Here is a 17,132-nt window from a genome sequence, read left to right on the forward strand (position 1 = left end):
TGCACATATTTTAATTGGTCCTTTTTGTTGAGTTGTAAGAGTTCAGTGTATATTCTGGATATCAGACCTATGTTAGATACATGATTTGGAAATATTTTCACCAATTCTGGAAATTGTTTTTTTCTTTTTTGATAAGATCCTTTGATGCACACAAGTTTTAAATTTAGACGAAGTCCAATCTACCTGTTTTTACTTTTATTGTTTATGCTTTTGGTGTCATACTTAAGAATACATTGCCAAATCTTACGTTTTCTTCTAAGAATTTTATGGCTTTAACTCATATATTTAGATTCATTTTGAGTTAATTTTTGAATATGGTGTTGAGTTAGTTGTCCAACATCATTCTTTCCCTGTGTTATCCAGTTGTTCCAGGACCAGACTATTCTTTCCCCATTGAATGGTCTTGGCCCATTGTTGAAAATCAGTTGTCCATAGTGCATGCGTTTATTTCTGGACTCTGTATTGTTCCATTAGTCTTCATGTTTATACTTATGCAAGTACCACACTGTTTTGAGTACTGTAGCTTTGTAGTACTTTTTGAAACCAAACTCCTCCTGGTTTGTTCTTTTTGTTTGTTTAAGATTGTTTGGACTATTTAGGACTACTTGCAATTCCATAATTTTGAGTGTCAGCTTTTCCATTTATGTAGAAAAAGCTGTTGGAATTTTAATAGGAATTGCAATGAATCTTCAGATCATTCTTGGTAGTATTACCACTTTAACAATATAAAATCTTCTAATCCATGAAAATGGAATATCATTCCATTTATTTAGGTCTTTAATTTCTTTTAGCAGTTTTTTATAGTTTTGCATATCCTTGGTTTAAATTTATTACTAGGTATTTTACTCTACTGGATGGTATTGTACATAGAATTTTTAAAATTTGCTTTTTGTGTTGTTCATTGCTGGCATAGGGAAAAACAAAACAAAACAAAACCCTGATTGTTGTGTGTTGATTTTGTACTCTGCAACTATGGTGAAATTCATGTGTTAGCTCTTGTAGCTTATTTTGTGGGGTTTTTTTGTTTGTGTGTGATTTTTCTCTGTATAGGATAATGTATGCAAATAGAGATAGTTTTACTTCTGCCTTTCTAATATGAGTGTCTTTTATTTTTCTTAATTGCTCCAGCTAGAACTTTTAGTACAGTATTGAACAGGAGTGGTGCGAGTGGGCATCCTTCTTCTGTTCCTCATCATGAGGAAGCTTTCAGTATTTCACCAGTATGTTTTCTGTAGGCTTTTCATACATGCCCTTCATCACGTTAAGGAAGTTTGCCTCTTTTCTTTATTTTCTTCATGTTTTTATCATCAAATGATGTTGAATTTTTTTCGCCTGAATCAATTGAGATAATCATGTGGTATTTTTTCATTTGTTTAACTGGGGTGGTAATTTAGAGTGATTGATTTTATTATGTTAACCATCATTCTATTCCTGGGATAAATCCCGCTTCATCATGGCATATAATCCTTTTAATATGCTGCTGAATTTGGTTTGCTAGTATTCTGTTGAGGATTTTTACATCTGTATTCTTAAGGAATATTGGTCTATGATTTTCTTTGCTTATGAAGTTTTTATCTGAGTTTGGTATCAAGATAATGCTGACCTCATAGAGTGAGTTAGGAAGTATTCCTAAGTTTTTCTGTTTTTTGGAAGAATTTGAGAAGGATTGGTAATTCTTTACTCATTCGTGAGAATTCACCAGGGAAGCCATCTAGTTCTTGACTTTTCTTTTTGTGCTGTTTTCATTACTGATTCTGTTTACTTGTTACATGTCTGTTGAGATTTTGTATTTCTTCTTAAGCCAGTTTTGGTAATTTGTGTTTTTCTAGGAATTTGCCTATTTCATCTAGTTATCTAATTTATTTGGTGTACAGTTGTTCATAGTATTCTCTTAAAATGATTTCTTGTAATGTCCCCACTTTCATTTCTGATTTAGTTCTTGTGTTTTCTTTCTTTTTCCTAGTCAGCATAGCTAAAGACTTATTAATGTTGTTTTATTCAAAGAATTAACTTTGGGATTGGCTTTTTTTCTCTCTGATTTTTTTTCTCTCTTCATTTGTTTTTGCTCTAATATTTATTATTTCCTTCATTTTATAGGTTGTGGGTTTCATTTGCTCCTCTTTTTCTAATTTCTGAGGATGTAGAGTAATGCTATTGATTTGAGATCATTCTTCTTTCTTAATATTTACTATTAAGGCATTTACTACTATAAATCTCCCTTTATGTATGTCTTTGACTGTACCCCATAAGTTGTGATATTTTGTGTTTTCTTTTGTTTCTAAGTGTTGTCTAATTTTTCCTGTGATTTCTTCTTTGACCCATTGATTAAGAGTGCATTGTTTAATATCCACATACTTTAAAATTTTACAGTTTTCACTCTGTTACAGATTTCTAGCTTTATTCTGTTATGGGCAAAGTGCTTATGATGATTTCAGTCTTTTTAACTGTATTGATACTTGTTTTGTGGTCAAACCTATGGTCTATCCTGTACAGTGCTTCTTTTGCCCTTGGGAAGAACATACATTCTGCTAATGGTTGGTGGGGTATTCTACATACTTTTCTTATGTCTGTCTGTTTTATAATGTTGTTCAAGTACTCTGTTTTCTTACTGATCTTTTATCTAGACATTCTATTTATTGATTAAAGTGGTGTAGTGAAATCTCAACCTGTTGTCATGGAACCATTTCCTTCTCCCTTCTAGTCTGTCAATTTGTGACTTAAAGTGTATTTTTTCTGATATTAAAATAGTGATCCAGCACTCTTTTGGTTACTATTTGTATGGATATCTTTTTTCATCCTTTTGCTTTGAACTTACTATGCCTTTGGATTTAGTCTGATTCTCTCGTAGACAGCATATAGTTGGATCATGTTGTTGTAGTCTGCCAGTCTCTGCCTTTTAATTGGTGAATTTAATCCATCTGTGTTTAAAATAATTGTTCATAGGGGAAGACATATGCAACTGTGTTCATTTTTTTGTCTTATTCCATTTTTGTTCCTAATTTTGTCATTTACTGCTTTCCTTTGTTTTGACTTAATTTGTTCGTAGTGTACTGATATAATTTCCTTGTCATTCCCTCTTGTGTATGTAATTTAAAGATTTTCTTAGTGGCTCCCATGGGGATTATTATTAACATATGAAATTTATAACAATTTAGTTTAAATTGATAGCAATGTGGCATCAAGAGCATGCAAAAATTCTGCTCCTGTACTGGTCTCTCTACTCCCACCATGTTGTTGCTTTCCCAGATTGCACCTTTATAAATTTTGTGTCTAGTAACATACACTTATTTCTTAAGGATTTGTCTTTTAAATCATGTAGGGAAAGAAAAGTGGAGTTTGCAACCCCAAATACCATAATATTGGCTTCTATATTTACTTACATAGTTATCTTTACTGGAAATCTTTATTTTATGGCTTTGAGTCAGTTAACTGTCTCATATCCTTTCTTCTCAACCTGGGGATCTCCCTTTAGCATTTCTTGCAGGGTAGGGCTGGTGGTAATGAACTCCTTTGGGTTATGTTTATCTGGAAATACCCTCATTTTTGAAGGACACTTTCCCTGGATATTGAATTTTCAGTTGACAGGTTTTTGTTTTTTTTTTTTCCCTTCAGCACTTTGAATATATCAACCCAATGCCAGCTGGCTTCCAAGGTTTCTGCTGAGAAATCTGCTGCTAATCTTACTTAGGATCCCTTGTATTTGATGAGTTGCTTTTCTCTTACTGCTTTAAAGATTCTTTTTCTTTATGAGTTTGATTATAATGTTTCTTGGTGAATGTATTTTGAGTTTATCCTACTTGGCATTCTTTGAGTTTTTTGGATGTGTAGATTCATGTTTTCCTTGAAATTCGGGGAATTTGGGTCCATTATTTGTGTAGTTATTATCTTCTCTCCTCTCTCATTCTTCTGCAACTCCATAATGTTTATGTTGGTCTGCTTGATGGTGCCGCCTAGGTTATTTAGGTCATGCTTACTTCTCTTCTTTTCCTTTTGCTCTGCTCCTCAGACTTGATAATTTCAATTTTCCTATCTTAAAGTCAGATGATTGTTTTATGCATTCTGAAATCTTGTTAAACTCCTTTAGTGAATTTTTCATTTCACTTATGGTACTTTTCAGTTACAAAATTTCTGTTTGGTTCTTTGTTGTAATTTCTATCTCTTTATTGATACTCTTTTTTCATTTATAAATTGTTTTCCTGGTTGCATTTATTTCTTTGTTTTATAGTTTCTTTTTGATTTTTGAGTATATTGATTTAAAGTCTTTGTTTAGAAAGTTCAGTGTTTGGTCTTCCTCAGGGACATTTCTGTTAATCATATTTTTCCATTGATTGGGACATACTATCCTATTTCTTTGTATGACTTGAATTTTGTTGTTATTGTTGTTGAATCTGGACATTTGCATATTATAATGTTATTGTATATTGTATAATATAACTTTAGAAATTGCTTTCTTGCTTTTCTCCATTTTGCTGTTCTTGACTGTTGAAGGCTTCAGTTATCCATATGGCTTTTCCAAACAGCCTTTTTTCCCCAAAGTCTGTATTTCTTGTCATGTGTGGCCATTGAATTCTCTGTTCCTTTAGCTTGTGTTCAGTTAGTGTTTTGATGGACTTCCCCTTGAAGGCTGGGATAAAACTAAAGCTGAATAAACCTCCCAAACCTCCATCTTTCAAAGTCTTTGCAAACGGGCTCTGTGCTGGAGTTATTTAGTACTTAGCATGTCCATATTCAACTGTCCTAGCTTTCACATCCTGCTTGCAGTGCTGTAGAGATCAGCTGAGGTGAAAGCTTAAGGTCTTCTGAGCTCTTTTCCCAGCATGCATGCATTCTGTCCTGTGTATGTGTATGGCTTTCTAAATTCCCTGGTGTACGCAAGTGGTTTTGATTATCTTATTTTCCCAAAGAAGATACTCTCTCCCCAACTTATCCCCAGGCTTTAGGTGATCTGTTATGTCTCTACTGTAATATTTTGTGCAGGTAAGTATGGATTTTTCTTATTTTTGAGCAGTGCAGAAAACCACTGCTTTTCAGCCTGGACTGAGGTGTTTTTTTTTCCCCTATGATTAAAAATTATTTTTTATTTTTACTTTTTTTGTATAGTTGATTTACAGTATTATGTTAGTTTCAGGGATACAACATAATTTGATATTTGTATATATTGCAAGAGAATAAACAAGATATGATTTTTTTGCAAGTGTTTATTCCTTTCCCCTATATCACATGTTTTATAGAAATCATTTTACTAGTTTGCTTACATGTTGAATATTAATAATTTTTTCATTTTTCACTCTTTTGTATTTATTCCAAGTTTCCTTTTGACTTGATAGCACTGATGCCATTAGATAGGTTCCCTAAATGGGCTCCCAGATGACTGTTACAATCACAGCCACCAAGAAAAGGATAATACATTTGCAAATAAGTAAGGGTAGATTGTATTTCAAGTTATTATTGTCTTTTCTTGAATCAGTAGGAAAAGGTGTGGTACAAACAAACTTTCCATGCCAGGCAGAACTGAATTTGAATGCTAACTGGTTGCGTTTTACCAGTTGTGTAACCTCAGGCTAGTTCCTTAATTTCTCTATTTTTTCCATTCTTAACAATGATGTGCTAATAATTTAGACTTGCCTATAAGCATGCAGGTTATTTTGTTGTCTCAGTAGTAAAGGTAATTTGTGAGAGCAGTAGTTCTTGAGCTGTAGAAAGCTGTAATTTAAGAATGGCCATGTGTGAGGCCCTTCAGGTGCCACCCCTCTATTAGCTCATGTAATTCCATCAGTTTTGGAGTTAGCTTTCACTTTTACATCATTTTAGACCTGATAAATGCTAGTGAATAAAGTTTTATATATAGAAGGCACACAGAATGATTTATTCAAGGAAACATTGTAAATGGGTGAGATATTTGACCTGAGTTTGAGTTCACTGCAATAAATGACAGTAGACTTGTCATTTTTTCTTTATTGCAGATTTTTTCATCTCATTTGCCTACTTGAGAACTTGTCTTTATAGCTTTAGATTGTCAGTTGAATGGTGGAGCAGTGCCACTACTCATATTTCAGGGCGTCACAGTCTCTGAGTCCTGAGCATGTGGCAATGTCCATGGGCATGATGGAGGGATGCTTAAGGTGCATGTACATCCTTGGGAAGTTAGCAGTCTTATGCTACCTGTTCAGTAAACCACAGAACCACTTCCTTTCCATTTATGACCCCAGTAACTGTCTTCTCTGGCTTTACCAGAAACTAGTTAATGCTGGTCCCGTATATTCTCAGTTCTTTCTTATGTCATATGTTTCTCTCTCTTGGATTCTGCTGTTTTGACAAATTAAATTCTGATATTTTATAAAATGTGTTCAGGGATTTATGGTTTATAGTTTTATGATCTACTTAGTTTTCTTTGTTGTATTAATGGCTATTTGACTGGTTGTATATAGTTCTGGGTGAAAAAATAGTTATTGTCCTCAGGAAATTGTAAGCATCTCTTTTTCTATTTCCTTCTATTACTGATTTTTGCTGAGAATGAATTAGGTGTCAGTTTAAGTCTCATTTCTTTGTGGCCAGTCACTGCTTATTTACTTTCATAGGCTTTAAAGATTGTTAATTATATTTCAGAAATGTAATCATATTGAGCTAGACATTTTTACTTTTTTTCTGGAAATTTCTTTGTATTTAAAAGTGTTAATGTATGTTCTTTAAATCTGAAGATTCATGTATCTCTTCAGGCAGATGTTCTGTTGTTTCTTCTTTTATTTCCTCTATTCTGTGTGACCTGTTCTGGATTTCTTTTAGAGTGGTATTTATCTCCTGGATTCATCCATATTTTATAAACTCTTCATTATTTTTTGATTTGTATTTTTTATGAGAGATTTATATAATTTTGTATTCTCTATCCAATTTGTTTTCTAGTAGCTTTTGGCAATATTTGTCATATGTTTCCACAATTAAGCAAACATGAAAAAATTTCATTTCCAAGTACTCTCTTTTTTCTCTCTGATGGATTCTTGTAACAGTATTTTAAAATGTATTTTGTCCAAGTATTGCTACTCCAGCTTTCTTTTGGTTTCCATTTGCCTAGAATATTCTTTTCCATCTCCTTACTTTCAGCCTGCATGTGTCTCTAGCTCTTACAGAGCGCATATATATGGGTCTTGTTTTTTTTTTTTTTTTTAATTATTAATAGGCTTTATTTTTTTAGAGCAGTTTCAGGTTCACAGCAGAATTGAACAGAAAATACAAAGAGTTCGCACATAGCCCTCCCCACCCACACATAAATACTCCCCTACCCTCAACATCACTCATCAGTGTGGCATATTTGGTACCATCGAAGAACCAACATGGACACATTATTATCAACCAAAATCCATAGTTTACATTAGAGTTCACTCTTGATGTTATACATTCTATGGGTTTTGACAAATGCATAATGATGTATAGCCACCACTATAGTATCATACAGAATAATTTCATTGCCCTAAAAATCCCTTGTACTCCATCTGTTCATTCCTTCCTCCCTCCCTCTCCCCAAACCTCTGGAAACTACGATCTTTTTATTGTTCCTATAGCTATGCCTTTTCCAGAATGTCATTTGGTTGGAATCATAGTTTGTAGCCTTTTCAGACTGGCAAGCTTTTTAAACTTACATAGTTATCAAAGGAATGAAGCCTACCACAAAATAAGAATTAATTCAACAAGATACATACACCCTGCTATTAACAGCAACATTATTATAATTGCCAAAATATGGAAGCATCTTAAGTGCACATCAGTAGTTGAATAATGAAGATACAGTATATGTGTGTGTGTGTGTGTGTGTGTGTGTGTGTGTATATGTGTGTGTGTGTGTGTGTGTATAGACACACATACATACACACATATATATAATGGAATACAGCTCACCCATAAGAAAGAAGGGTATTTTGCCATTTGTGGCCCTTCATTCACTTTTTTTTTCACTTCAAAACCCAGAATTTTATAACTGGCATAAACATTTCTGTTACATCAAAAATATCAAAATACCTAGAAATAAACTTAACCAAAGAGGTACCTGTACTCCAAAAATCAAAATGACACAAAGAAATGGAAAGAGTTCTTGTGCTCTTGGATTGGAAGAATCAACACTATCAAAATGGCCACACTAACCAAAGCAATCCACAAATCCAGTGCAACCCCCATCAAAATACAAGACTCTTCACATACCTAGAACAAACAATTGCAAAATTTATAAGGAACCACAAAAGATATGGGTCTCGTTTTTGTATCCATTCAGCCAGTCTATGTCTTGGTTGGAGTGGTTATCTATTTACATTGTATATTCTTACTGCCATTTTGTTAATTGTTTTGGTTTTATTTTGTAGGTCTTTTTTTCCCTCTTACTCTGTTTTCTTGTGGTTGATGACTAGAGAAATTTCTTTAACATTTGTTGTAAAGCTGGTTTGGTGGTGCTGAATTCTTCTAGCTTTTTCTTATCTGTGAAGCTTTTAATTTCTCCATCAAATCTGAATGAGAGCCTTGCTGAATAGAGTATTCTTGGTTGTAAGTTTTCTCCTTTCATCACTTTAAATATATCGTGCCACTCCCTTCTGGCCTGCAGTTTCTGCTGAAAAATCAGCTGTTAACCTTATGGGAGTTCCCTTGTATGTTATTTTTTGCTTTTCTCTTGCTGATTTTAATATTTTCTCCTTATCCTTAATTTTTATCAGTTTGATTACTATGTGCCTTGTGTGTTCCTCTTGGGCTGATTTTATGTGGTACTCTCTGTGCTTCCTGGACTTGGGTGACTGTTACCTTTCCCAAGTTAGGGAAGTTTTTGGTTATTATCTCTCCAAAAATTCTCTGAGGTCCTTTTTCTCTCCCTTCTCTTTCTGGGACCACTATAATGTGAACATTAATGCACTTCATGTTGTTTCAGAGTTCCCTTAAACTATCTTCACTTCTTTTCATTCTTTTCCCTTTTTTCTGTTCTGTAGTCGTGAATTCCACTAACCTGTATTCTAGCTCACTGATCTGTTCTTCTGCCTCATTTAGTCTATTCTTGGTTCCTTCTAGTGTGTTATTCATTTCAGTAATTTTATTCTTCAACTTTGGGTATTTATATTTTCTGACTCTTTGCTGAAACGTCCCCCAGTGCATTGTACTCCTGAGTCTCTGAACAGCTTCACCATCATTAGTCTAAACTCTTTCTTGGATAGATTGCCTATCTACTCATCACTTATTTCTTTTTCTGGAATTTTGTCTTGTGTGTTGGCCTGGATGATATTTCTCTGCTTCCTCATACTTTCCATCTTTCTATTTGCATTTTTAGGTGGGTTAGTTATGTTTCTCAACCTTGGAGAAGTGACCCTCTGTGGGAGACATACTGTGTGTCCCAGCAGTACATTCTTCTCTTGTCACCCAAGGGCCAGAGTCCAGCTGGTCCCACGGTAGAGTCTGGCCTGTGTTTGTGGATTCCTTCCACAGGCTTTGGGTTTGCTGCTTTCTTACTTCTGGTGCCTGCCCTCTGTTGGATGAAGCTGAGCTAGAGGCTTACGCAGGTTTCTTGGCAGAAGGAGTCAGTGCCTGCCCTCTGCTGGGTGAAACTTGGTCCTGGACCTCTGGTGGTTAGGACCCTGTTTAGGGGCATGTCTAGAGGTGTTTATGGCTCAGGAAGTCTGCTGATGGGTGGGCCTAGGTCTTGGTGCTGATGGCCCCTTCAAGATGACAGCCTCTAGGAAAGCTCATGTAGATGAACACTCCTGGAATGTTCACCACCAGCTTTTATGTCCCCTGGGTGATCTGCAGCCATCCCCTACCTCCCCTGGAGACCTTGCAAAACCAGCAGGCAGGTCTGGCCCAGATTCCTATGAAATCACTGCCTCTGCCCTTGGACCTGGCACACATGAGATTGTGTGTGTGTTTTCCAAGAGAATGAAGTGTCTGTTTCCTCCACTCCCATGGGGATCCTGAAGTTAAGTCCTGCTGGCCTTCAAAACCAGATGTCCTGGGGTCTTCTCCTCCCAATGCCAGAACCCTGGTTTATGGATCATAATGTGGGGCTCAGAATGCTCACTCCTGTGGAATGGCCTCTGCAACTTAATTATTCTTCTGTTTGTGGGTTGCCCACTTGGTGGGTATGAGGCCCCGATTATACAAGCATGCCCTTCCTGCTGTCCCTTTGTGGTTCTGTCTTTATGTTTCCAGTTGAAGATCTTTTTTTACTAGGTTCCAATCTTTTTTTTCCCCCAGTGGTTGTTTAGCAGTCAGTTGTGGTTTTGCTGTAGTCATGAGGAGAGGCGAGCTCATGGTCCTACTACTCCACCATCTTGACTCCTCTCTGTGATGAATTCTAATAGCCAACTATTCTCACTTTATGGAGAAGCAATATTCTCCTGAACATATTTGAGGATTCTATTTAGAATGTTTCAAAACTTTCCCATATTTTTGTACTTCCCCCCTTATTCTTCAGTCATTCTGTTCATTCTGGTGGCTTACTTTTAATGTTTTGGTTTTCCCTTCTTGTTTGATAAACCATCATTTTTCTCTCCTGTTTTTCTCTGAAGATCTAGTTTGATTAGCACAGGTGACTTGGTAGATAAGGATGCAGATATGGATGTATCTTACCACAGACTCTCACCAGAAGGTTCTGTAGGTGAGTGGGTAGGGGATGGACATGGGAGGACTCTCCTTCAGGCCAGGCGGAAAGGAGTCAGGCAAGCAAGCAGGAGGTTCCCCCTTCAGTTCTTGAAATGGAGAATGGTATATCCTGAAATTAGAGCACTAAGATCTGTTTCATTAAGTAGTTGCTTTAAAAGAAATACATGCTGTTATGGAGGATTGAAGTGTGAGAAGCTGCATTTCTTAGTTGGCTTCACTTTGGGCAGAACTGTCTGTATTGTTCATATACAGTCATCCCTTGGTATCTGCAGGAGATTGGCTCCAGGACCACCCATGGATACCAGAATCTGTAGACACTCAATTCCCTTACATAAAATGGTGTATGTAGTATTTGCATAAAACGTATTCACATCCTGTTTGATTTTTTTTAATGTTTTTTCAGTTTTATTGAGATAAAATTGACATGTGGCACTGTATAAGTTCAAGGTGTGCAACATAATGATTTGACTTTCGTCATGAAATGATTACTGCAGTAGGCAAAATGAACATTCATCATCTCATATAGATACAACATTAAAGAAATAGAAATTTTTTTTTCTTTGTGCTGAGAACTCTAAGGATTTACTACTCTTAATGATGATCATTTATTAACATACAGCAATGTTAATTATCTGTCATGTTGTACATTACATCCCTAGTACTTATCTTATAACTGAACGTTAGTACCTTTTATTTACCTTCATCTAATTCCTTCTCCTCCTGCCTCCATACCCTACCTCTGGTAGCCACAAATCAGATCTCTTTTTCTATGAGTTTGTTTGCTTGTTTTTGAAGTATAATTGTCCTGTAGAACTGTGTTCTTGGTACACAACATAGTCATTCTATGTACATTTCAAAATAATCACCATAATAAGTCTAGTTATCATCTGCTACAAAGATATTATATAATTATTGACTGTATTCCCTATACTGTTCTTTTTTCACCTGTGACTCATTTATCTTGTAAACTGCAAGTTTTTGCCTCTTTAATATCCCTCACCTGTTTCTCTCCATACCCCACCACCCTCCCCTCTGGCACCCTCCTGTTCTCTGTATCTATGACTATGTTTCTGTTTGGTTATATTTGTTCATTTGTTTTGTTTTTCAGTTTCCACATATAATGCAATCATATAGTATTTGTCTTTGATTTATTTCTCTTAGTACAATACTTTTTAGGTCCATCCATGTTGTCATAAATAGCAAAATTTCATTCTTTTTTATGGCTGAGGAATATTCCACTTTGTGTATATGTATACATAGATATATACCATATCTTCTTTATCCAGTCATCTGTTGATGGACGCTTAGGTTGCTTCCGTATCTTGGCTATTGTGAGTAATGCTGCAGTGAACACAGGGATACAAGTACCTTTTCAAATTAATGTTTTCATTTTCTTCAGATAAATAGCAAAAAGTGGAATTGTTGGGTTGTACGGTAGTTCTGTTTTTCATTTTTTGAGAAGTATTCATACTGTTTTCCATGTTGGCTGCGCTAATTTACATTACCACCAACACTGTATGAAGGTTCCGTTTTCTCCACATCCTTGCCAACACTTGTTATTTGTTGTCTTTTGATAATAGTCATTTGACTGTGTGAGGTGGTATTTCGTGGTTTTGATTTGCATTTCTCTGATAATTAATGATGTAGAGCATCTTTTCACGTGCCTGTTGGCCATCTGTATGTCTTTGGAACAATGTCTGTTCAGTCACTTGTCCATTTTTAATGGTTTTTTTTTTATGACTGTCAAGTTGTGTGAGTTCTTTGTATATTTTAGATATTAACCTCTTGTTGGATACATCTTTTGCAAAGTCTTCTCCCATTCAGTAGGCAGCCTTTTCATTTTGTTGATAATTTCCTTCAGTGTACAAAAGCTTTTTAGTTTGATGTAGTCCCAGCTGTTAATTTTTGCTTTTGTTTCCCTTGCCCAAGCAGACACATCCAAAACATATTGCTAAGACTGATGTCAGAGAGTGTACTGCCTGTGTTTTCTTGTAGAAATTTTGTGGTTTCAGGTCTTACATTTAGGTCTTTAATCCATTTTGAGTTTATTTTTGTATGTGGTGTGAGAAAATAGTCTAGTTTGACTCTTCTGGATGGGGCTCTGCAGCTCTCCCAGCACCATTTATTGAAGAAGCTATATTTCCCCCATTGTATATTCATGCCTTCTTTATGGTAGACCCTCCCACATACTTTATATAGTCTCTAGATTACTCTAATACCTCACACAATGTAAATACTATGTAAATAGTTGTAAATACAATGTAAATTCTACGTAAGTAATTGCTGGTGTGTGGCAAATTCAGTTTTGCTTTTGGAACTTTCTGCAGTTTTTTCCCCAAATATTTTCAATCCACAGTTGGTTGAATCTGTGGATGTGGAACCTGGGCACATGAAGGGCTGACTATGTAGATTTATTAATTTTTTTTAATGTGTCCCAGCTTTAGAGAATGGCTGCTCATCAGCTTTAGTCTTCACTAACTGCTGGGTCTTCACAGAGTAGGGGGCTGCCAAGGTGCCCTGGGAGTCGGTTATTCTGTCAGTGAGTCACCCATCCGACTACCTGTGCTGACCCCTGCGTGGTTTGAAGGCTTAGAGCTTGGTGGTCTCTGGCTGTGGTGGGAAGCCGCTGCTTCTGCCTACCTGTGTTTCTGTAAATTGTAGGCATGGTGCCTCTAGTTTCCTTTGTCTGATGCTATTTACTAATATTATCCAGAAGTTACATGAAATTGTCTTTTTTAGTGTATTCTGTTACTTGCAGACTTTTTTGTCTTACTGTTTCTTCCACTTCTATTATTGGAGGCATCAGAGGCAGATGTGTGTTTTAAGTCCATTATCTTTAATTGGAAATGTCGGATATTTGTGAAATTGTGCTCATTATTTTCCACTATTCTCTGCATCTGGTTGTGTTCTCACATTTCAGGAAATTTCTTCTCAGCCTTCATAGCCTATTTTTCTTTTTTTTTTTTCTACCAGCCACTCAGATATTGGTGTTCCCTCACGTTCTGTGCTGGTATCTCTTTCCTCAGTCTGTCTCATTGCCATTTTCACCCACATCCTTATTTTCATAGTAGATCTATCTCCTGAACTCCAGAATCATCTGCCTCACCTTTAATGAGTATTTCCACTTCCATGTTTTGAAGACATTTGGAGTCCTGTATGTATGTCTAGTATCTGTTTCATTTTCACCGCTCTTCCTCCTGTTTCTCCAGACTTGACAAAAGTTTCCAGAACCTCCAGGGCAGATCACGCAGACCCTCTGGGAGTAAACTCTTCCTCTCTCCCTTTGCTCAGCAAGTTCCCTGTGTAGCATCTTCACTGCTGCCCCCCTTAATTTAGTCAATCCAACTCCACCCTACTCTGGGATCATTGCTTCTTCAGTGACAATTACTTTGTATAACTGGGACAGAGGTGTATATTCCCACTGCACGATTGGCTTCCTGCTGTTCACAGCAGGGACCTGCGGTGAGTGGAGGTGGGAGAAGGGAGGAGGCAAGGCCCCAAGGGAGTGTGTAAGGTGGTTCTGCACACATCGTATGTTGTCAATCCCTTTGGGCATGGGAAGAAAATATTAGCTGGTCTATTTACAGTTTTATCTGAAAAATAACAGAATTAAGCTCTCTTCAAATGTGAATTGGCAGTATTTTATTTAATTTATAGATAGATATAAATAAAACTGATGATTGCTCAAGAATTTTAGGGATTTAGGTGAGTGATTAAATATTTGGAGATCTCTAACAGGATTTAACTCAAATCGATTAGCTTCTTTCCTCCCCAGAATCTCTTCCCCCTGCCTCTGCAGCCTTTATTTTATCACAGGTTCAGACCTGCTCTCCTGTCCTGTTGTGCAGTCTGTTGACTTACCACATTTTTTCAGGTCTTCTTAACTTTCATTGATATTTTGCCATATATTTATAAAGAAACTGCTATTTATATTTAATCACTGAAAGTTTTATCTGCTCAGTCAAATCCAAGGTGCTAACACTTTCACGTGAACTTGCACAGAACCCCTGTATGATCTCTGTCTGCGTTACACAGATTTGTGCTGTGGGTCCTTTAAGTCCTATGTTGGGTATGTCTTTGTATGTTTCATTAAAAGAGTAAGTTCTTTGAGACCAGGAAGAGTATGTTATTCAATTTGGAATTCTCAAAAACTAGGACAGATCTGGGCACATGAGGGCATGCAGGTATTTTTCCCTTAAGTAATAAATTAATTCACCAGTGGTATTTCTACTATGATTTCTTTTTTTACTCACAAAGTATAACACAAAACAAGTTATATAGAGGTCCTTTGTAACATTTCTGGTCAATTTTCAATAGTAAAAATGGTAAAAAAAAAAAAAAAAATAGTATTTAAACACTTTTTCCCACATCACCTGATTCAGACCATTTCAGATTGAGTAGAAATATGTTTTCCTAGGGATCATTGTCATTCAGAGATGTGACTGTGGGCTTCACCTGGGAGGAGTGGCAGCAGCTGGACCCTGCTCAGAGGGCCCTGTACAGGGACGTGATGCTGGAGACCTACAGCCACCTCCTCTCAGTGGGTAGGTAGCACTTGTTTCCCATGTAGACCCCCAGTACACATGTCCTTTTTTATTTACCTGTGGAAGTTTTGTAGAATATAATAATGTTTAGGTTGGGGATTCAGAGGTAAAGGACAATTTATCCCTTGTGGGTACCAGAAAGAATGTGTTGTCCTCTGTCCTATAACAGGATTAAATGAGAATTTTTAATTGTACACTCTTTGAGGTATACTGTCCTCCTCCTTCAAAGGCCCCAAAACTCATCCAGTTTGTCTCATGATACATTTCTCATTTACAGGGTATTGCATCCCTAAGCCAGAAGTGATCCTCAAGCTGGAGCAAGGAGAGGAGCCATGGATATTAGAGGAAGAATCCTCAAGCCAGAGTGTCCCAGGTGAGTTAGTGTGAGTAGGAGCCAGATGGAGGTTAGGAGGAAATTGGATCACAAAGGGTTAGTTCAGAGATTAAAGCCATTGAAATGGTCTTTAGGAGTCACTTTTTAGTGGCTCTGGACCTTTGGAAGTAGCTTGTCGACATGACTCAAATATCCAGTCGCTGAGTCACCCAGTATCTCCTATTGTCACTCTCATACCCAAATGGTTTCCTTCTTTTTTTTTTTTTTTTTAACGTGTATATAGAGTTAAATACACAGGGTTTAAGTGTTCAAGTAAATACAATTTTGTATATGTACCGACCCATATTTCCATTATCAAGATTAACATATGGAACATTTTTTTAGCACCCCAGGAGGCTCCCTGGTGTCCTCTTACCAGTAAATAACATTTCTCCCTTCTATTATCACAGATCAAGGTTTCCTGTTTTTAACTTCAGATAACTGCAATCATACAGTATGTACTGTATGTGTATTTGCACTGTGTATGTACATACATACACACTATATGTGTATATATACTACAGATACACACATATATATATATAGTATCTAGCTTCTTTGGACCAGCACTATGTTTGTGAGATACATGTGTATTGTATATATTTGGAGTTTTTTGCTTTGTATTGCTGTGTAGTGTTCCATTGTAACTATTCCAGAATTTATCTGTCCATTTTATTATTGAAACACATTTGGGGTACATATTTGAAACACACTTGTTTTAAGTATATTTATTTTCAAATTTGGAGCATTTGAAAAAGGGTGTTATAAATTGTTTCATTTGAAGTATAGTTGATTTAAAGTATTATATTTGTTTCAGGTGCTCTATTTAAAGTTATTACAAGATAATGCCTATAATTCCCTGTGTTATACAATATATCCTTGTTTTTCATCTATTTTATACATTGTAGTTTGTGTTTGTTAAACCAGAGCCCTAATTTGTCCTTCTCTGCTTCAGTCTCCCCTTTAGTTACCTTAAGTTTGTTTTCTGTATCTGTGAGTCTGTTTCTGTTTTGCATATACATTCATTTGTATAATTTTTTAGATTCCACATATAATTGATATCATGTAATATTTGTCTTTCTCTGACTCACTTCACTAGAGCATAATATTCTCTAGGTCCATCCACACTGATACAAAAGACAGAATTTATTATTTTTTATGGCTGAGTAATATTCCATTGTGCACGCGTGTGCGCGCGCAGTCACACACACGCACACACACCCCAAATGTTCTTTATCCAGTCATTTGTTGGTGGGCACTTGTGTTGTTTCCATGCCTTAGCCATTGTAAATAATGCTGCTGTGAACATTGGGGTGCATGTATCTTTTCCAATTAGTGCTTTTGTTTTCTTTGGATGTATATCTAGGAGTATTATCTGCAAACAATAACAGTTATACCTCTGACCCTCCAATTTGGACACCTCTTACTCTGTGTGCGTGTGTCTATGATTGCTGTGATTAGGGCTTCCAATACTATGTTAACAAGTGGCAATAGTGGGCATCCCTGTCTTGTTCCTGGATTTAATGGGAAGGCTTTCAGCTTTTCACCATTGAGTATGATGTTGGCTGTGGGTTTGTCATAAATGGCCTTTA

At 36.2% G+C, this 17,132-nt stretch overlaps 1 protein-coding gene across 5 annotated transcripts in view; it reads left to right on the forward strand.

Annotated features, from left to right (window-relative positions):
- Positions 1-17,132, forward strand: part of LOC105064476 (zinc finger protein 37A) — a 55,099-nt gene that overhangs the window by 19,580 nt on the left and 18,387 nt on the right. For 4 of the 5 annotated variants that reach the window (XM_074374440.1, XM_010949419.3, XM_010949420.3 and 1 more), the window contains exons 3-4: positions 15,041-15,167; positions 15,445-15,540. In XM_074374440.1, the coding sequence (XP_074230541.1) occupies positions 15,041-15,167; positions 15,445-15,540 (223 nt within the window). The remainder of the gene's footprint in view (positions 1-15,040; positions 15,168-15,444; positions 15,541-17,132) is intronic. The other variant, XM_045512451.2, reaches the window with a different exon arrangement.

This window comes from Camelus bactrianus, chromosome 11, assembly GCF_048773025.1.
Source record: "Camelus bactrianus isolate YW-2024 breed Bactrian camel chromosome 11, ASM4877302v1, whole genome shotgun sequence".
Taxonomy (NCBI): Eukaryota; Metazoa; Chordata; class Mammalia; order Artiodactyla; family Camelidae; genus Camelus; species Camelus bactrianus.